General features: G+C 39.7%; 1 protein-coding gene across 12 annotated transcripts in view; it reads left to right on the top strand.

Annotated features, from left to right (window-relative positions):
- CNTN4 (contactin 4) overlaps positions 1 to 21,604 on the top strand; it is a 979,069-nt gene that overhangs the window by 614,899 nt on the left and 342,566 nt on the right. For 2 of the 12 annotated variants that reach the window (XM_074404875.1, XM_074404874.1), the window contains exon 1: positions 20,003 to 20,317. The exons of the other annotated variants lie outside the window; for them this stretch is intronic. In XM_074404875.1, coding sequence (XP_074260976.1) covers positions 20,086 to 20,317 — 232 coding nt within the window. In that variant the 5' untranslated portion in view covers positions 20,003 to 20,085. Of the gene's footprint in view, positions 1 to 20,002; positions 20,318 to 21,604 lie in introns of those variants that run through there. 12 annotated transcript variants of the gene reach the window in all.

Here is a 21,604-nt window from a genome sequence, read left to right as displayed (position 1 = left end):
ATGGTATATTGATGCCGCCACTGTTATTTCATGTCCGGCAATGCTTCTCCTACATAGGGTACTGAAGGTACCCCAGCTGCTGTGTATGTGTGTGTGTGTGTGTGTGTGTGTGTGTGTGTATGTGTGTATGTGGTGTGTGTGTGTGTGTGTGTGTTTATGTGTGTGCATGTGTGTGAGGTTGAGAGAGAGAGTAGGTGGAGAGAGAGAGAATTTGTTTGTTGCAAATACACTAAGCACCCTCTTACTGCTACAGGGCTCTGTTAGTTACTGCTGTTTTTGCCTGTAGTGCTTATCGGTGAGATAGCCTCAGGGTTTGCCTATTCACCTCCCTCAAGTCTTGGATCAAATTTCCCTTTCTCAGAAAGACCTTCACTGTCAATTCTATTTGCTATGTTCTGAAAGTTTTGTCCCCATTAAGTTCATATGTTGAAATCCTAAACCCCAAGGTTGGGCTTTTGGGAGGACATGAGGTTATGAGGGAAGAGCCCCCATGAAAGAGATTAGCACCCTTATAAGAGAAGCCCCAGAGAGCTGCCTTTTCCCTTTACTGCGTGAGGACACAGCAAATGGGTGCCCTCTATGAACCAGAAAGTGGGCCTCACCAGATACCAAATCTGCTGGCACCTTGTTCTTGAACATCTCAGCCTCCAGTACTGGAAGCAATAAATTTCTGTAGTTAAGAAGTTACCCAGTTTATGGTATTTTGTTATAGCAGCCTGAACAGACTATGACACTATTTAAAATTACAGTGTTCTTCCTGGATTCTCTATTCCCTTTCTTGATACATTTAACTTCACAATATGAATGACCTTACAATGAGCTATATAAATTACATAATCTGTCTCCCCCAGCCTAGAATGTGAGCTCCTTGGACAGTGTGTTTACTTCTCATCTATCCTCAGCGTGTGGAATATAGTCCAGTACATAGTGGGTACTCAGTGAATATTTGCTGAATGAATGAAAGATGTTAATCCATTATTCCCTGTCAGTTACTTCTTACTTATTTGGCATGTTTCTCAAGCAAGCAGATGCTTTTGCAATAAAGGTAGAGAAGGTCACAGTCATCCACCTTCTCTGTAGCTAGAGGTGTATGGGAAGAAATCTGAGGATGGTTTGATAGTGAAATGAAGAGGACTGGTGGATGACTTATTCAAAAGGCCCAGCAACTCAACGGACATGATTTTTACCTCATCTTAAGAAAGCTAAGAAAACATTTTTTCCTCTCTTTTGATAAGCCTGTGAATTCAACTGAGTGGCATTTTTTCTGCTGCCATTTATCCCTTCACAGAAAGAGTTTTTGCTTTATGTTTGCCCAAATCAGTGTATATGCCACTTTACCTTATGACAAAGTGACATAGAAAAGGCAGAATGCTCAATAATTAGATGCAAATTTTATGCTTGTCATTTTGAAAGGTTACAAATCCCCTCTTTTATAATGTTTTCTATAGAGGATACCTTAGGACAAAATATCCCTTCTGTACATCAATCTGCTGCTAATTCCAAAAAAGAACAAATTTGTAATTTGAAAGAATTGGTAACAAGTGTAGCATTTGATGAATCACATTTATCCATTCTGTTCTCTATCGAAAGGAAATGGGCTTTCACTTATTTCCTTCTAAACCAAAGTTTCAAGACACAAATATTGAAAAAGTATATTTACTCTCTTCCTAAGGGATGATTCCATCATTCTTTCCCACTATATTTCTAGGTAAAACTGGACCAATTTTACTGTTATCCAAACAATAAATGGGAGGAAACTTCAGGTACTAGGAAAAATATTCCGTTTTTAATTGGAAAATCAAGATTCTGGTGAGAGCTCCGTAACTGCGTATCTGTGTGACTTTGGATATACCACCTAATCTTTGCAAACTGTTGTTTCCTCACCTCAAAAAGTGGAGTTGGATAAAAATCTGAACTCACTCACGTTTAATATGCCATTTTTACTCACCGTCCATTTGTGCTGCTATCACAAAATACCTGAGACTATATTATGTATAAGGAACAGAAATTTGGCCAGGTGCGGTGGCTCATGCCTGAAATCCCAGCACCTTGGGAGGCTGAGGTAAGTGGATCACAAGGTCAGGAGTTTGAAACCAGCCTGGCCAATGTGGTGAAACCCTGCCTCTACCAAAAAATACAAAAATTAGCTGGGTGTGATGGTGCATGCCTGTAGTCCCAGCTCTTTGGGAGACTGAGGCAGGAGAATCGCTTGAACCCAGGAGTCAGAGGTTGCAGTGGGCTGAGATCGCGCCACTGCACTCTAGTCTAGGTGACAGAGCAAGACTCCATCTCAAAAAAAAAAAAAAAAAAAAAAGAAAGAAAAAAGAAAAAAAAATGTATGTCTCACTATTCTAGGGGCTGGGGAGTCTAAAATCAAGGTGCTGGCAGGTTTGGTATCTGGTGAAGTCTGCATGGTTCAAGGGACAGAAAGGCAAGAGGGCTGAATGCTGTTTGAAGCCTCTTTTATGAAGACCTCACTCTTATTGGTGAGAGAGGAGTTCTCATGACCTTATCACCTCCTAAGGGCCTTACCTCTTAATGCTGTTGCATTGGGGATTAAGTTTCAACATAAATTTTGAAAGAGATGCACATATTCAAACCGCAGTGCTCAGTGTACTAGAATCTCATGTGTTTCTTAGTGGTCGTAATACGTAGGGAGTAGTTGCCATAGTATATCATAGTGCCAGTAAGTGCTTGGCTCTGATCTTAGAAGAAACCAAGTTCAGTCCCTGTTCCGCAACCTCTTAAGGGTGGCCTGTCTCCAGGCCTCTCTTTTCCATCATTAAATGAGGAAGAACATAGCTCTAGTCTGTAGGTTATATGACACAGCCCCCAATAGGCATTTTTACTTAGAAGACAACCTAAACCGTTAATGCACTCAGTAAATGATTATTATTACTGTCACTATTTTACATGACTCTAAATAGGATACATAGGGGTTATCATCGTTTGATTTGTGTTTTTGTACACATTCTTTTTTCAAATCTCTGCCTACCTTGAATGATTATGGCTTTGTTTATCTTTCTCTGATAGAACTTTCTAGTTTCAGTCAGTGGGTAATGTAGAACATATGTCTGGTTTGGATTTCCCAACAAACTTCCTTTTTTTTTATTGCATTTTAGGTTTTGGGGTACATGTGATGAACATGCAAGATTGTTGCATAGGTACACACATGGCAGTGTGGTTTGCTGCCTTCCGTCTCCTCACCTGTATCTGTCATTTCTCCCCATGCTATCTCTTCCCACCTCCCCAACCCTCCGCCCCTCCCCCATTTCCCCCCAACGGACCCCAGTGTGTAGTGCTCCCCTCCCTGTGTCCATGTGTTATCACTGTTCAACATCCGCCTATGAGTGAGAATATACGGTGTTTGATTTTCTGCTCTTGTGTCAGTTTGCTGAGAATGATGGTTTCCAGGTTCATCCGTGTCCCTACAAAGGACGTGAACTCATCGTTTTTGATGGCTGCGTAATATTCCATGGTGTATATGTACCACATTTTCCCTATCCAGTCTATCATCGTTGGGTATTTGGGTTGGTTCCAGGTCTTTGCTATTGTAAACAGTGCTGCAATGAACATTCGTGTGCACGTGTCCTTGTAGTAGAATGATTTATAATCCTTTGGATATATACCCAGTAATGGGATTGCTGGGTCAAATGGAATTTCTATTTTTAGGTCATTGAGGAATCGCCACACTGTCTTCCCCAACGGTTGAATTAATTTACATTCCCACCAACAGTGTAAAAGTGTTCCTATTTCTCCACATCCTCTCCAGGATCTGTTGTTTCCCGATTTTTTAATGATCGCCATTCTAACTGGTGTGAGATGGTATCTCAATGTGGTTTTGATTTGCATTTCTCTGATGACCAGTGATGATGAGCATTTTTTCATATGTTTGTTGGCCTCCTGTATGTCTTCTTTTGTAAAGTATCTGTTCATATCCTTCGCCCATTTTTGAATGGGCTTATTTGTTTTTTTCTTGTAGATCTGCTTTAGTTCTTTGTAAATTCTGGATATCAGCCCCTTGTCAGATGGGTAGACTGCAAAAATTTTTTCCCATTCTGTTGGTTGCCGATTCACTCTACTGACTGTTTCTTTTGCCGTGCAGAAGCTGTGGAGTTTGATTAGGTCCCATTTGTCTATTTTGGCTTTTGTTGCCATTGCTTTTGGCGTTTTGGTCATGAAGTCCTTGCCTACACCTATGTCCTGAATGGTTTTGCCTAGATTTTCTTCTAAGGTTTTTATGGTATTAGGTCTGATGTTTAAGTCTTTAATCCATCTGGAGTTAATTTTGGTGTAAGGTGTCAGGAAGGGGTCCTGCTTCTGCTTTCTGCACATGGCTAGCCAGTTTTCCCAACACCATTTATTAAACAGGGAGTCCTTCCCCCATTGCTTGTTTTTGTCAGGTTTGTCGAAGATCAGATGGTTGTGGGTATGTTGTATTTCCTGTGAGGCCTCTGTTCTGTTCCATTGGTCTATATCTCTGTTTTGGTACCAGTACCATGCTGTTTTGATTACTGTAGCCTTGTAGTATAGTTTGAAGTCCGGTAGTGTGATGCCTCCCGCTTTGTTCTTTTTGCTTAGAATTGACTTGGCTATGCGGGCTCTCTTTTGGTTCCATATGAAGTTTACAGTGTTTTTTTTCCAGTTCTGTGAAGAAGGTCATTGGTAGCTTGATGGGAATAGCGTTGAATCTGTAAATTACTTTGGGCAGTATGGCCATTTTCACGATGTTGATTCTTCCTAACCATGAACATGGAATGTTTCTCCATCTGTTTGTATCCTCTCTTATTTCATCGAGCAATGGCTTGTAGTTCTCCTTGAAGAGGTCCTTTATGTTCCTTGTTAGTTGTATTCCTAGGTACTTTATTCTCTTTGTAGCAATTGTGAATGGCAGTTCGTTCTTGATTTGGCTCTCTTGAAGTCTATTACTGGTGTATAGGAATGCTTGTGATTTTTGCACGTTGATTTTGTATCCTGAGACTTTGCTGAAGTTGTTTATCAGTTTCAGGAGATTTTGGGCTGAGATGATGGGGTCTTCCAGATATACAATCATGTCATCTGCAAATAGAGACAATTTGATTTCCTCCTTTCCAATTTGAATACCCTTTATTTCTTTTTCTTGCCTGATTGCTCTGGCTAGAACTTCCAGTACTATATTGAATAGGAGTGGTGAGAGAGGGCATCCTTGTCTAGTGCCAGATTTCAAAGGGAATGCTTCCAGTTTTTGCCCATTCAGTATGATATTGGCTGTTGGTTTGTCATAAATAGCTTTTATTGTTTTGAGATACGTTCCATCAATACCTAGTATATTGAGGGTTTTTAGCATAAAGGGTTGTTGAATTTTGTCAAAAGCCTTCTCTGCATCAATTGAGATAATCATGTGGTTGTCTTTGGTTCTGTTTATGTGGTGAATTACGTTTATGGACTTGCATATGTTGAACCAGCCTTGCATCCCCGGGATGAATCCTACTTGATCATGGTGGATGAGCTTTTTGATATGCTGTTGCAATCGGTTTGCCAGTATTTTATTGAAGATTTTTGCATCTATGTTCATCGTGGATATTGGCCTGAAATTTTCTTTTCTTGTTGAGTCTTTGCCGGGTTTTGGTATCAGGATGATGTTTGTCTCATAAAATGATTTGGGAACGATTCCCTCTTTTTGGATTGTCTGGAATAGTTTCAGTAGGAATGGTATCAGCTCCTCTTTGTATGTCTGGTAGAATTCAGCTGTGAACCCATCTGGACCTGGGCTTTTTTTGGGTGGTAGGCTCTTTATTGCTGCCTCGACTTCCAACCATGTTATTGGTCTATTCAGGGTTTCGGCTTCTTCCAGGTTTAGGCTTGGGAGGATGCAGGTGTCCAGGTATTTATCCATTTCTTCCAGGTTTTCTAGTTTATGTGCATAGAGTTGTTTGTAATAATCTCTGATGATGGTTTGGATTTCTGTGGAATCTGTGGTGATATCCCCTTTATCGTTTTTTATTGCATCAATTTGGTTATTCTCTCTTTTCTTTTTTATTAATCTGGCTAGTGGTCTGTCTATTTTGTTGATCTTTTCAAAGAACCAGCTCCTGGATTTATTGATTTTTTGAAGAGTTTTTTGTGTCTCTATTTCCTTCAGTTCTGCTCTGATCTTAGTTATTTCCTGTCTTCTGCTAGGTTTTGAGTTTTTTTGATCTTGCTCCTCTAGCTCTTTCAATTTTGATGATAGGGTGTCAATTTTAGATCTCTCCTTTCTTCTCATGTGGGCACTCATTGCTATATATTTTCCTCTAGAGACTGCTTTAAATGTGTCCCAGAGATTCTGGTATGTTGTGTCTTCGTTCTCATTGGTTTCGAAGAACATCTTTATTTCTGCCTTCATTTCATTGTTTATCCAGTCAACATTCAAGAGCAAGTTGTTCAGTTTCCATGAAGCTGTGCGGTTCTGAGTTAGTTTCTGCATTCTGAGTTCTAACTCGATTGCACTGTGGTCTGAGAGACTGTTTGTTATGATTTCTGTTCTTTTGCATTTGCTGAGGAGTGATTTATTGCCAATTATGTGGTCAATTTTAGAGTAGGTGTGATGTGGTGCTGAGAAGAATGTATATTCTGTGGATTTGGGGTGGAGAGTTCTGTAAATGTCTATTAGGTTTGCTTGTTCCAGGTCTGTATTCAGGTCCTGGATATCCTTGTTGATTTTCTGTCTGGTTGATCTGTCTAATATTGACAATGGGGTGTTAAAGTCTCCCACTATTATTGTGTGGGAGTCTAAGTCTCTTTGTTAGTCATTAAGAACTTGCCTTATGTATCTGGGTGCTCCTGTATTGGGTGCGTATATATTTAGGATCATTAGCTCTTCTTGTTGCAGTGATCCTTTTACCATTATGTAATGTCCTTCTTTGTCTCTTTTGATCTTTGTTGCTTTAAAGTCTATTTTATCAGAGATGAGAATTGCAACTCCTGCCTTTTTTTGCTCTCCATTTGCTTGGTAGATCTTCCTCCATCCCTTTATTTTGAGCCTTTGTGTATCCTTGCATGTAAGATGGGTTTCCTGGATACAGCACACTGATGGGTTTTGGCTTTTTATCCAATTTGCCAGTCTGTGTCTTTTGATTGGGGCATTTAGTCCATTGACATTTAGGGATAGTATTGTTAATGTGTGAATTTGATACTGTCATTTTGATGCTACCTGGCTGTTTTGTTGGTTAGTTGATGCAGCTTCTTGATTGTGTTGATGCTCTTTTACCATTTGGTGTGTTTTTGGAGTGGCTGGTACTGGTTGTTCCTTTATATGTGTAGAGACTCTTTCAGTAGTTCTTGTAGAGCAGGTTTGGTGGTGATGAAATCTCTGAGTGCTTGCTTGTTCACAAAGGATTTTATTTTTCCTTCACTTATGAAGCTTAGTTTGGCTGGATAGGAGATTCTGCGTTGAAAGTTCTTTTCTTTAAGGATGTTGAATATTGGCCCCCAATCTCTTCTGGCTTGTAGTGTTTCTGCTGAGAGATCTGCTGTGAGTCTAATGGGCTTCCCTTTGTGGGTAACCCGACCTTTCTCTCTGGCTGCCCTTAGCATTTTCTCTTTCATTTCAACCCTTTTTTTTTTTTTTTTTTTTTTTTTTTTTTTTTTTTTTTTTTGAGACGGAGTTTCGCTCTTGTTACTCAGGCTGGAGTGCAATGGTGCGATCTCGGCTCACCACAACCTCTGCCTCCTGGGTTCAGGCAATTCTCCTGCCTCAAGCTCCTGAGTAGCTGGGGTTACAGGCATGCGCCACTGTGCCCAGCTAATGGTTTGTATTTTAAGTAGAGACGGGGTTTCACCATGTTGACCAGGATGGTCTCGATCTCTTGACCTCGTGGTCCACCTGCCTTGGCCTCCCAAAGTGCTGGGATTACAGGTGTGGGCCACCACGCCCAGCTCAAACTTTCAATTAAAATACCAATGTCCCAACAGGAAGAACCGTATTTTGAGCCCTTTTCCTGCCATAAACTTTCTCTCTATTGTGTTCTCATTCCTAGCCTCACTGTGGACATCATGACAGCCCTGTCTCCTAAGAAACAATATGAGAAATAATTAAAATAGCTACACACCAGAAAGAGAAGCACACCAAACTCCAATTTAGTGGACCTGTTAGAAATATCTTCTCAAAGTTTTGCTTGAGTAGCTTTCAGATTACTCCCTTTCACGCTTCCTAGTTTATATATATACATTATCGACGCATTCACTATGTGCCAAATTACGAACCTGAAACATTTAGAGAAAGACAGAAGTATGGTACTTCAGCTGCCAAAGAGACAGGTGCAAAGGTTCATGAATATTAGTTGAGGAGCTGGGGTGCTTGTAACATGAAAGTACTGCCTGCAGGCATTCTGTGATTGGGCAATTTAATGTCAGGGAAGGGAGTGGGGAACCGAGAGTGTCACTGAGGAGTTAAAAACAACAGCAGTTCACCCCAGAAGGACTTAAAACAGATGGTCTCTAGGAAACGGTGAAATTATGACTGCATGTAGAAAAGGCAACCTCTCCACTTTGGTCCTCCTTTTGTTTACTTGAGAAGGAGGATGACTTGGCTCTGGGAGGGTTGGAGAGATAGCTGGGGAAAGAACTGGTTGTTTCTCCCAGTCCCACAAAAGCTTGGACAACTCTGGATTATGGTATTCTTAATACATGAGAACTAAAGTATCAGAACCCAAAGCAGGTCTTTTAGATCATTTATACCTCCTATTAAACATAATAATATTTCCCTGTGAGCATGGATAATGGAAGACAGTGCTGTCACTCAGAGCATAAAAGAGAGGCATTTCCAGCATTTGATCTGAGAGCCATGCAAGTGCTCTTTTTCCTTGGTTATCAACTCTGACAGCTGCCTGGTACTTAAAACAGCCTCATGTGGTTGCTGAAATTACCTTACTCTGTCCTCTTTAAATAGTGGTTCATGACTGTGGATCACGTGCAACTGTAACCAGGGGTGCAAAATTCTAATGTATATGCCTGCACCCCATCCCCAAATCTATCTAATCAGAAAGTTTGGGGAAGGCCATGAAGTTCTAAGTCTTTTTCTTTTCTTTTCTTTTCTTTTTTCTTTTTTTTTTTTTTTTTTTTTTTTTTTTTTTTTTTTTTTGAGACGTAGTCTTGCTCTGTCACCAGGCTTGAGTGCAGTGGTGCAATCTGGGCTCACTGCAACCTCCACCTCTTGAGTTCAAGCGATTCTTCCACCTCAGCCTCCCAAATAGCTGGGACCACAGGTGCCTGCCACCACGCCCAGCTAATTTTTGTGTATTTTTTGTAGAGATGGGGTTCCACCATGGACAGGATGGTCTTGATCTCTGGACCTCCCGATCCTCCTGCCTTGGCCTCCCACAATGCTGGGATTACAGTAGTCTTCATTTTTAACTGGCTCCCTGGGAGATTCTTAAGGCATACAAAGAATATGCAAAAGCATACTGAAGGCATTAGCACTGCTTTTGGTTAATAATCTTTGTGAAAGGCCACCATTAAAGTGTATGAATTCCAGCTTGAAGCTAATAGTCTCCAGAATGGCTTAGAATGTAGTTATATATACTTTTTTACAACAAGAAACTGTCCTGTGGCAGGGAACAGCATGGACAAGACACATGAGGGAGTTTGTCATATGCATCTAGAAATACCAGAAGGGGCACAACTCAAGGAAGCAGATTTCTAGGGAGTAGTTGATCCTAGGGGTGTTCAGGTTGTGGTACAGGCACAAAAATGAACAGTAAGTTCACAGAGAGGCTTTTGCCTGTCATAATTGCTGAAAACCAGTCCTATTTGTGTGTATTCACACATACACTGCATTTGGAGAAGTGTAAAAACAAAATAGTAAGAATAGAATGAAGACCAATGATGAATTAACTCACTGAATACATTGATGTATACCTTTCTATGAATACAGTGTTGATTAGGAGTTATTAGCTGCAGATGATAACAACTGCAACTCAAATTTGCTTAAATGAAGGGACTTGTTAGCCCTTATATCTGGGAATGTTAGGGATAAAGCTTGCTTGAGACAAAAAAAGAGTAGAATGCTCTTACCTAATAAGTAGCAGTGGATACTGAGGCAAAAACCACAGATGTCCACTACATAGTTATGCCACTAGGGAAGCAATATAGAACGAATTAGTAGTAGCCTGATATCTCATTTAGATTTGTCTAGCTAAAGCCAATCAATTTTATGCATATGTGTTTCTATACTTTTATTCTCATGGGTAAATAGTGATGTATCTAAATATAAATTAGAAAGTTTGCTACAGTGGAGCATGAGATTGTTAGCACAGTATACTGTTCTTGAGAATATTGTCATGATGGATACACTTCATGATAAATTTGCCAGGACCACAGCATGTGCAATACAAAGAGTCTTATGACCCCTAATGTAAACTGTGGACTGTAGTTAATGTGAATGCATTTATATTGGCTTATCTGTTGTAACAAGTATAGCTCAGGAATGCAAGATGTTAAGAACAGGGGAAAGTGTGTGTGGAGAAGAAGGATTGTAGGCACACTGTCTGTACTCCCTGCTCAATTTTTCTGTTAGCCTCAAGCGGCTCTGAAAAATAAAGTCTATTAATTAAAAAGATAAAGTTAGCTATAACTTCTATCAGTCCTCTCTAGAATAAACACTCCATGAGGACAGGACAGTGTCTGCTTTGCACACGGTTATGTCACTTCCATGTAATATTGGAATTGAAATCCAATCTAGGCCCAAAAACTCTGATCAGAAGCCATTTGGGTCAGAAATGTTTGAGAATTTAAAATGTTTGTAATTTTAGAAGAGAAATATAGCCCACAAAACATACCCAGTGTTACATAATAGCATCTCCAGCTGAGTCTGGGTCAGCACTGCATAATCAAAAGCATTTCTAATTCTGCAGCAAAGCATATGAATATTCACACTGAAACTATAAATAGTCTCCCATCAGTTGAGGTCAATTTTTGCCTCCAAATGAGTTACAAAGTATTTGCATTTGTTGAAAATGCTTCTTTCTTATCATAACTAGGGCTTGACGTCAATATCACTCAATTACTTATTTTTAAGAGAGTCATTAATCCATTGTTACTGGAATGTGTCAAGGTTTAAGATCAGGGTCAGAGTAGGATATGTTGACACAGCCCCACTTGCTGTTCTTTTCCACTCCTACAAACCCTCCAGCAGTGCAGAATTTTCCTCCAAGGAGAGACCCTTTTTATATTCCAGTACCTCTCCTGTCCTACCACAATTTCTAAGATCTGGCATTACTAACGATTAGGGCCTCATTATGTGTGACACAATGCATGATGGCAGCAGCATTATTTTGTTAACAAGAGAAGCAAGAGATAGTCTGAGAAAGTTCACTTCTCATTTGGATTTTTTTTCACTTTGTGCCTTCAGACATACACCAGCTGTTGGCAGACTTCTCTGTTTCTTGGTGTTTAAAATGCTCATTTGAGGGGTTAAAAGAAGGAAGACGGAAGCAATAACAAATGAAAGAAATGTTTTTCCTTTAAGCAGGCATGTCTTTCTCTAATATTTGCTTTGCCTCTGCTCTGTTCAGCTGAACAACCAAATTGAATACTTATTCAATAGAAATGCTTTGTGTTGGCTAGTTTTTCAAGTAGGCACTTGGGTAAAGCCTTTGAACATGCCTTGCTGTTTATCTTATAAATACTAACAACACTAAATTGTATTTGTAATGATAGTGTCACAGCTGTCCAATCATCGTTTCTACAATCAGTGATTGAATTTTAAAGGAATTCTTGCACTCAGGAAAATCACTGTTACAGTATTTCATTTGTTTGTGAATTTCCTTAGGTTATTGCCCATACGTTTTATAAGTAATTTAGATCCATAGAGATGCTGCTGATCTTACAGTTTTTTAGCCAAAATGAATTTCCATAATCATTAGGAAGCCTAGAGGAGAAGGTTCACAGCCAGCAGGACACAGTAGGTCCTGTGTGTGCTTTTCTTGGAACATTCTGGTGGTAGAATGAGTAATGGTTCCTCCCATTTGGTTCCCCATTGATACGAGTGGTGAGGGAGAAAGTGAAATATGAGCAGGACCCTGAGAGCAAACCCAACAACCCACCTTAGCAGACGAATTTCCCCTTCCTTTTCCCTGGTAACTTTGCTCTGCAATCTGATAAAGCAGCATGTTCCCACTGATTACACACACACGGAGCATTTACTCTCTTGATTGGGCAAGGGCTCTGCAAGCAAAGCTACTGTAGTTTGTACCAGGATATTTCTGTGCATGCATAATGTAAAAATCTACCTACCCTCCAGATGTGACCCAGATACAGCTCACATCTAAACCCATGCAGTCCTCCTTGACTGGTATTCTAAGCTTATATTCAAGCCCTTGTGTTCCCCATTAGGTGTCCTAGAGTTTTCTTCCCAAATGAAAATTGTTGCCATTTAAGTGTTTCTACCCAAGACCAGGTGTTTAATCAAACATCCTACTTGATGTCAAAAGAAGATTGACTGTATATCACAGTTCTAGATTTTTGGCTGTTATGGCAGCACTTCATACCTGCCATTAGGATTAAGGGCTTAAACAACCCTCAGGTGCAACACCTGGGAACTCCACAGCAATGACAAGTAGACTTGAACCTCTAATTTTTAGTTTTCTAAGATGAAGTCATAGTATTGCATTTTTGTTCTTTCCCAACAGAGTCAGTTGACTTTGCAACAGATGGAAATATTTTCAGCAACAGAAAAGGGTATTGTTCTAAGGGTCATGCTGGCAAAAGGTGGCCTTCGTCCCATGGAGTAGTCACAGAATGATCTAGCACAGAGAAGAAAACTCTTCAGGGTAGTTTTCCTTCACTGTGTTGTCTTTGCTTATTCCATAACTAGTTTTAAAACTTTACAATGCATAAAGATCAAGAGATGCTTGCTCAAATGCTGTTTCCTGTGTCCTGATAATTAGAATACAGTAGGTCTGGGAGGGACTCAAGAATCTATCTGTTAACAAGCACACTTAGCTAAGGTGATAGATGTTGTATATCCCTTACCTAAAATGCTTGGAACCAGAGATGTTTCAGACTTCGGATTTTTTTAGGGGGATTTTGAAATATTTGCATATACTTAATGAGATATCTTGGGGATGAAACCCAAGTCTAAACATGAAAATCATTGTTTCATATATACCTTATACACATAGGCTGGAGGTGATTTATACACTATTTTAAATAATTTTATGCATGAAACAAAGTTTATACTTTGAGCCATCATAAAGCAAAGGTGTCACTATCTCATGTTGGCACTCAGAAAGTTTTGGATTTTGGAACATTTCGGATTTTGGATTTTTGGATTAGGGTTGTTCACCTGTTTCAGGCAAGAGGTTTTTTGACATGCTTTGAGAAATAATTATTTTAGGTATAGTTTGACTTATCTTTTTAACTAAGTAGCTTTCTAGGAAATATTTATTCTGAAATTAGATCTACTGCCTGATTTGGCCCAGCTCCTAGGATTGTTTTATTTTAAAAATAAAAATAAAAATAAAACCCCCAAAATTACATTTAGCATCAGTGGAATATTCCTAGCTCCACCCACCCTGTTGCTTTCTGCTTTATGCATGTTATCCTTTGCTGAACTTTCCCATTGAATCCAGATTTTGTCCTGTAATTGCTCCTGTGGATTTGATACTTGGGCATCTGCCTCACTTCCTTGAGTTAACCGTCACCTGAGAGTCAAGCTTATTTTTCTCTGCTCAGCCCCAGAAAACCTCAGGCCAGCCTATCCATTCAAATTCTTTTGCCCAGCCTGGCTTCCAGCAGCCTCAGTGGTATCCTGCTTGCTTAGAGAGAAGTTCAGGGAAATGCGGAAATGGGCCAAATTAATTAAAAGAAAAAAGAAAGAGATCATTTCTGTTCCAATACAGCAAATAAATTAAGTGACCTGGTTATGGGGAGCTGCTTTATTAATGTTTTTCTTAGAAGTTTTTTTTGTTTTTAATATAAGTCAAAAATGTTTTTGTTTCCATTACAGATGTGGTGATTTTTATTCTGTGACTTAGGAAAATCAGATTAAATAATATCTTCTAGTAGAAAATTCTATGATTCTATGCATCTCTTTCAGTAATCCAAAAATTTCAGATTACCCCGATACTGTGTTTTACTTCTGAGACACTTTGCAGGAAGATGCAGGAAGAAGTCAACTGACAAACATACTGATTTTGTTTTTCCATAAAAAAATAGATTTTAAAAAGAAAAGTTTCAAATGAACAAAGGTATTTGAAATTGCCTGGCTGAAAGCAGTATTTTTCAGTAATTTTCAATATTTGATGAACAAAGGGGAAAGGGGTTAGTATCTATGTAATGGTTGTCTCATCTGTAACCTAAATGCGTTTCTGGTCATGAAATCTCTGCTTTTTGTCCTGAAAATCGAAAGGTTTCCCACTCCTTGTTGAAGCATGAAAGCAGATTTTCTTCAGCCTAGTATTCTCCCTTTCCTTTATAAAAATGAGTTTATGCATCCTAATTCAAGATAATTTCTGTCGTATGGAACTTTACAAAACACTGGTAGTGAAGTTAGCCTAGTGACTGATTGGCAAGTACCTAGTTATCAAGGAGAAGCAAAGTCAGGAAATCATGATGTAACAGTATTGGCACCTGCAGTAGATCCCTCCAGCTGGGGCTCAGATCAGTGGTCTGGAATCCACAAGATCGTATATAGGCTGTTGGCATTCTTACTGCCCACTCTTTCATTCCTCCTTTTAATATGATTTTTAGGAATTCCTAGAAGGGTAGAAAATCATTGCCTTCCCATCCTCCTCTAATAATAATGTGAGCCCCTGCCTCTAATGTCTCCAAGGCAGATGAGGTCCTGGGGTGACTCTCACCCTTTTGGGAACCCAAGTATGAAAACATTAATCCCAACATCTTGCCACTTAAATAAGAAGACCTTCATTACTTATAAATAAATGGGCTGGTATCAAAGATGGAGAAATAGAAACAGCTCTGGAGTGCACTTTTCAGTGAGAACAACACAGAGTGTGAGTGAATACCGCATTTCCAAATGAGTTATTACTGCCCACAGACCAGAAGATTTCCAGGCTAAAAAGTGCTACGAGTTCCCAGCATGGCTGTTTTAGCTAGCAAAGCAGGTCTCTGCTTAAAAACTCACACAAATTTGGGTAGCCATTTCAACTGGTATCTGGAACACCTGGGAGACAGAGCCACCCGTTCAACTGAAAAAAGGGGAGCTGAAACAGGAAGCCAGGTGAGCTGGTTCAGCAGCTGCCACCCCTAAAAAGACCAGCAATCTGAAATGTTCTGGCAGCAAGGGCAGCTGGTCCCAGGATGGTCCAGCTCTGTTGAGAGAAGGGTGTCTACCATTACCGAGGCTATCTGCCACTGCGGAGGCAGTCTGCCATGACACAAGCAATCTGCCATTACTGAGGCAGCTCTAACTATACCTCTATAAATAAAAATGCAAGGAAGTTCACACAGCAGCTGTGCAGAGCCCACAGCAGCTCAGCAATGCCTCTGCTGGCAGACTGTGACTAGGCTACCTCCTTGCTGGGCAGGGCAGCTCTGAAAAAAGGCAGCAACATGTCAGGAACTTATAAATAAACTCCCACCTTCCCAGGATAGAGCCCCAGGGTAAAAGGGCAGTTATGAGTTCCCCTGCAGCAGACTTAAATGTGCCTGACCTGCCAAGCAGCTCTGAACATATCAATGGAGCTCACAACTCAGCACTTGAGCTCCTATAAGGGACAGACTGTCTCCTCAGGCAGCTCCCCGATCCCTGTATATCCAAAGAGTCACCTCCTAAAGGAGAGCTCAGGTTGACATCTGGAGGGTATCCTTCTGGGACGAAGATAACAGAAGAAGAAACTGGCAGCAACCCTTACTGTTCTGCAGCTGCCACAGGTGATCCCCAGGCAAGCAGGGTCTGGAGTGGTCGTCCTGTATTCCTAGAGCAGAGGGGCCTGACTGTTAAAAGGAAAATGAAGAAACAGAAAGAATTAACTTCATCATCAACAAAAAGAACACCCACTCAGAGACCCCATCTGAAAGTCACCAACTACAAAGACCATAGGTAAATAAAGCGACTAAGATAGGAAGAAACCAGTGCAAAAAGGATGAAAACACCCAATACCAGAATGCCTCTCCTCCAAGGAATCACAATTCATCACCAGCAAAGGAACAAGGCGGGATGGAGAATGAGTCTGATGAATTGACAGACAGGCTTCAGAACGTGCGTAATAACAAATTTCTCTGAGCTAAAAGAACATGTTCTAACCCAATGCAAAGAAACTAAGAGCCTTGAAAAAAGGTTTGATGAAATACTAAAGAGAATAAACAGCTTAGAGAATAATATAAATGACTTAATGGAGCTGAAAAACAACATGAGAACTTTGCAGTGCATACACAAGTTTCAATAGCTGAATTGAATAAGCAGAAGAAAGGATATCAGAGATTGAAGATCAACTCAATGAAATAAAATGAGAAGGCAAGATGAGAGAAAAAAAGTGAAAAGAAATGAACAAAGCCTCCAAGAAATATGGGATTATGTGGAAAGACCTAATCTACATTTGATAGGTGTACCTGAATGTGACAGAGAAAATGAATCCAAGCTGGAAAACACTCTTCAGGATATTATCCAGGAGAACTTCCCCAACCTAGCAAGGCAGGCCAATATTCAAGTCCAGGAAATACAGAGAACGCCACAGAGTATTCCTCAAGAAGAGCAACCCCAAGGCACATAATCACCAGATTCACCAGAGTTGAAATGAAAAATGCTAAGGGCAGACAGAGAAAAAGATCAGGTTACCCACAAAGGGAAGCCAATCAGACTCACAGCAGATCTCTCGCCACAAGAGAGTGGGGGCCAGAAGAGACTCAAGCCAAAAGAGAGTGAGGACCAATATTCAACATCCTTAAAGAAAAGAACTTTCAACCCAGAATTTCATATCCAGCCAAACTAAGCTTCATAAGCAAAGGAGAAATAAAATCCTTTATAAAAAATAAAACTGCTGATTTTGTCACTGCCAGGCCTGCTTTACAAGAGCTCCTGAAAGCAGCACTAAATATGGAAAGGAACAACCAGTACCACCCACTTCAAAAACATACCAAATAGTAAAAAGCATCGACACAATGGAGAAACTGCATCAACTAATGGGCAAAACAACCAGCTAGCATCAAAAAGGCAGGATCAAATTCACACGTAACAATATTAACCTTAAATATAAATGGACTAAATGCCCCAGTCAAAAGACATACACTGGCAAATTGGATAAAATGTCAAAACCCGTTGGTGTGCTGTATCCAGGAAACCCATCTCACTTGCAAGGACACACATAAGCTCAAAATAAAGGGATGGAGGAAGACTTACCAAGCAAATGGAGACAAAAAAAAAAAAAAAAAAAAAAAAAAAAAAAAAACCGAAAAAAAACCGCAGGAGTTGTAATCCTAGTTTCTGATAAAATAGACTTTAAACCAACAAGATCAAAAGAGACAAAGAAGGGTATTACATAATGGTAAAAGGATCAATGCAACAAGAAGAGCTAATGATCCTAAATATATATGCACCCAATACAGGAGCACCCAGATATATAAAGCAAGTCCTTAATGGCCTACAAAGAGATTTAGACTCCCACACAATACTAGTGGGAGACTTTAACACTCCACTGTCAATATTAGACAGATCACTGAGACAGAAAATTAACAAGGATATTCAGGACTTGAACTCAGAACTGGACCAAGTAAATCTAATAGACATATACAGAACTCCCCACCCCAAATCCACAGAATATATATTCTATATTCTTCTCTGCACCACATCACACCTACTCTAGAATTGATCATGTAATTGGAAGTAAATCACTCCTCAGCAAATGCAAAAGAACAGAAATCATAACAAACAGTTTCTCAGACCACAGCGCAATCAAATTAGAACTCAGGATTAAGAAACTAACTCACAACTTCATGGAAACTGAACTGGCCCTTGAATGTTGACTGGATAGACAATGAAATGAAGGTAGATATAAAGATGTTCTTCAAAACCAATGAGAATGAAAATACAACATACAAGAATCTCTGGGACACATTTAAAGCAGTGTCTAGAGGAAAATTTATAGCAGTAAATGCCTACATGATGAGCAAGGAGAGATGTAAAACTGACACCATTTCATCAAAACTGAAAGAGCTAGAAGAGCAAGATAAAAAAAAAAAACTCAAAACCTAGCAGAGGACAAGAAATAACTAAGATCAGAGCAGAACTGAAGGAGACAGAGACACAAAAAACCCTCCAATCAATGAATCCAGGGACCTGACTTTTTGAAAAGATCAACAAAATAGACAGACCACTAGCCAGATTAATAAAAAAGAAAAAAGAATAATCAAATAGATGCAATAAAAAATGATAAAGGGGATGTCACCACCGATTCCACAGAAATACAAACTACCATCAGAGATTACTACAAACTCTATGCACACAAACCAGTAAGCCTGGAAGAAATGAATAAATTCCTGGACACTTTCACCCTGCCAAGCCTAAACCAGGAAGAAGTTGAAACCCTGAATAGACTGATAACAATGGCTGCAGTTGAGGCAGCAATTAATAGCCTACCCACCAATAAAAGCCCAGGTCCAGATGGGTTCACAGCCAAATTCTACCAGACATATAAAGAGGAGTTGGTACTGTTCCTTCTGAAACTATTCCAAACAATACAAAAAGAGGCAATCCTTCCCGGAACATTTTATGAGACTAACATCATCCTGATACCAAAACCCAGCAGAGATGCAACAAAAAAAGAAAACTTTAGGTTAATATCCATGATGAACATAGATGCGAAAATCTTCAATAAAATACTGGAAAACTGATTGCAACAGCACATCAAAAAGCTTACCCATCATAAGCAAGTAGGCTTTATCCTGGGACGCAAGGCTAATTCAACATACACAAGTCTATAAATGTAATCCACCACATAAACAGAACCAAAGACAAAAACCATATGATTATCTCAATAGATGCACAGAGGCCTTTGACAAAAATTCAGCAGCCCTTTATGCTAAAAACTCTCAATAAACTAGGTATGGAGGGAACATATCTCAAAATAATAAAAGCTATTTATGACAAACCCACAGCCAGTATCATACTGAATGGGCAAAAACTGGAAGCATTCCCTTTGAAATCTGGCACTAGACAAGGATGCCTTCTCTTACCACTCCTATTCAATATAGTATTGGAAGTTCTAGCCAGAGCAATCAGGCGAGAAAAAGAAAGAAAGGGTATTCAATTGGGAGAGGAAGGAAGTCAAATTGTCTCTATTCGCAGATGACATGATTGTATATTTAGAAGACCCCATTGTCTCAGCCCAAAATCTCCTGAAACTGATAAGCAACTTCAGCAAAGTCTCAGGATACAAAATCAATGTGCAGACATCACAAGCATTCCTATACACAAATAACAGACTTAAAGAGAACCAAATTAAGAACAAACTGCCATTCACAATTGCTACAAAGAGAATCAGATACCAAGGCATCGGCAAGAACTTCACGACTAAAACACCAAAAGCATTTGCAACAAGAGCCAAAATATACAAATGGGATCTAATTAAATTCCAGATCTTCTGTACAGCAAAAGAAACAATCATTAGAATGAACCAGCAACTAACAGAATGGGAAAATTTTTTTACACTCTACCCATCTGACAAAGGGCTTTATCCAGAATCTACAAAGAACTGAAACAGATTTACAAGAAACAAACAAACAAACCTATTCAAAATTGGGTGAAGAACATGAACAGGTGCTTTTAAAAAGAAGACATTTATGTATCCAAGAAAAAGATTTTTAAAAACCTGATCATTACTGGTCATTAGAGAAATGCAAATCAAAACCACATTGAGATACCATTTCACACCAGTTAGAATGACGATCATTAAAAAATCTGGAGACAACAGATGCTGGAGAGGATGTGGAGAAATCAGAACACTTTTACATTGTTGGTGGGAATGTAAATTAGTTCAACCATTGTGGAAGACACTGTGGCGATTCCTCAAGGACCTAGAAATAGAAATTCCATTTGACCCAGCAATCCCATTACTAGGTATATATCCAAAGGATTATAAATCATTCTATTATAAAGATATATGAACACTTATGTTCATAGTGGCACTGTTTACAATAGCAAAGACCTGGAACCAACCAAAATGCCCATCAATGATAGACTGGACAGGGAAAATGTGGCACATGTACACCATGGAATACTATGCAGTCATTAAAAATGATAAATTTGTGTCCTTTTTAGGGACATGGATGAATCTGGAAACCATAATTCTCAGCAAACTGACACAAGAACAGAAAAGCAAACACCATATGTTCTCACTCATAGGTGGGTGTTGAACAATGAGAACTCATGGACACCAGGAGGGGAGCATCGCACACTGGGGTCTGTTGTTTGGGGGATAGGGGAGGGACAGCGGGAGCTGGGAGGGAAATTAGGGAGGGATAAGGAGGAGAAATGCCAGATATAGGTGATGGGGGGATGGAGGCAGCAAACCACATTGCCATGTATGTACCTATGCAACAATCTTGCATGTTTTGCACATGTGCCCCAGAACCTAAAGTGCAATAAAAAATAAATAAATAAATAAATAAATAATAGTGGTTAAGAATACACACAGCATGGCTGTATATATCAAGTGAAGACAAACTTTATAGGTCAGTGGACTGTTGTGATCTCTAAGGATGCCTGTTCTTCGTCAGTTCTGTACAGTACTTGTTGGGGATGGTGGAGTATCTCACAATTAGCTTCTGGAGTTCAACTACAGGTGTTCTAAGAAAGTGTTAGTTGGCTGGGTGTGGTGGCTCACGCCTGTAATCCCAGTACTTTGGGAGGCTTAGGCAAGGAGATCATGAAGTCAGAAGTTTGAGACCAGCCTGGCTAATATGGTAAAACCCCATCTCTACTAAAAATACAAAAATGAGCTGGGCATGGCACATGCCTGTAATGCCAGCTACTCGGGAGGCTGATGCAGAAGAATTGCTTGAATCCAGGAGGCAGAGGTTGTGATGAGCTGAGATGGTGCCACTGCACTCTAGCCTGGTGACAGAGTGAGACCCTGCTTAAAAAAAAAAAAAAAGAAAGGATTAGTTTGTGCATCAGTCCTAGACCTTGACACATTAATGTGAGTTAGTTTTATAGCTTTCTGTCCTCGATGCTTCCTTCTCAACTATTAGTCCAGGCAGGCATGTACTAAAATTACCCTTCTAAATGTTATCAAGCAAAGATTTGTTGGTTAGATTTTGCCCAATAAAAAATGTCTAGGAGTGGGTCTAAAACTGATGTTGGCTGATGTTCTGTTCTTAGGAAATGGAAAGCTAGGAATAGAAGGATCTGTGTTAGTAGTTCTCAAACTTCAGTGTGCAAAAGAATCACCCAGAGAGCAAGGTTAAAGGGCAGATTAATGGACCCCAGATTCTTCTGGTGTAGTCAGTCTGGACTGAGATTTAATAAAACAAGCATGGCATGATAATAATGCAGGTGGTCTGTAGTCTAACTCTGAGACACATTGTATTGTTATATCCTGTCCTCTGCCATTTGCTGAGATGCTCCTTTACCTCTTTTGACTGAAAATCACAGCCACTCTTCTGGTTACATAGAACAACTTACTGTGAC

The sequence above is a fragment of the Saimiri boliviensis genome, chromosome 8, assembly GCF_048565385.1.
Source record: "Saimiri boliviensis isolate mSaiBol1 chromosome 8, mSaiBol1.pri, whole genome shotgun sequence".
NCBI classification, from domain to species: domain Eukaryota; kingdom Metazoa; phylum Chordata; class Mammalia; order Primates; family Cebidae; genus Saimiri; species Saimiri boliviensis.
Note: the sequence above shows the minus strand (reverse complement) of the source record. Positions and strands in the feature narration are given on the sequence as shown.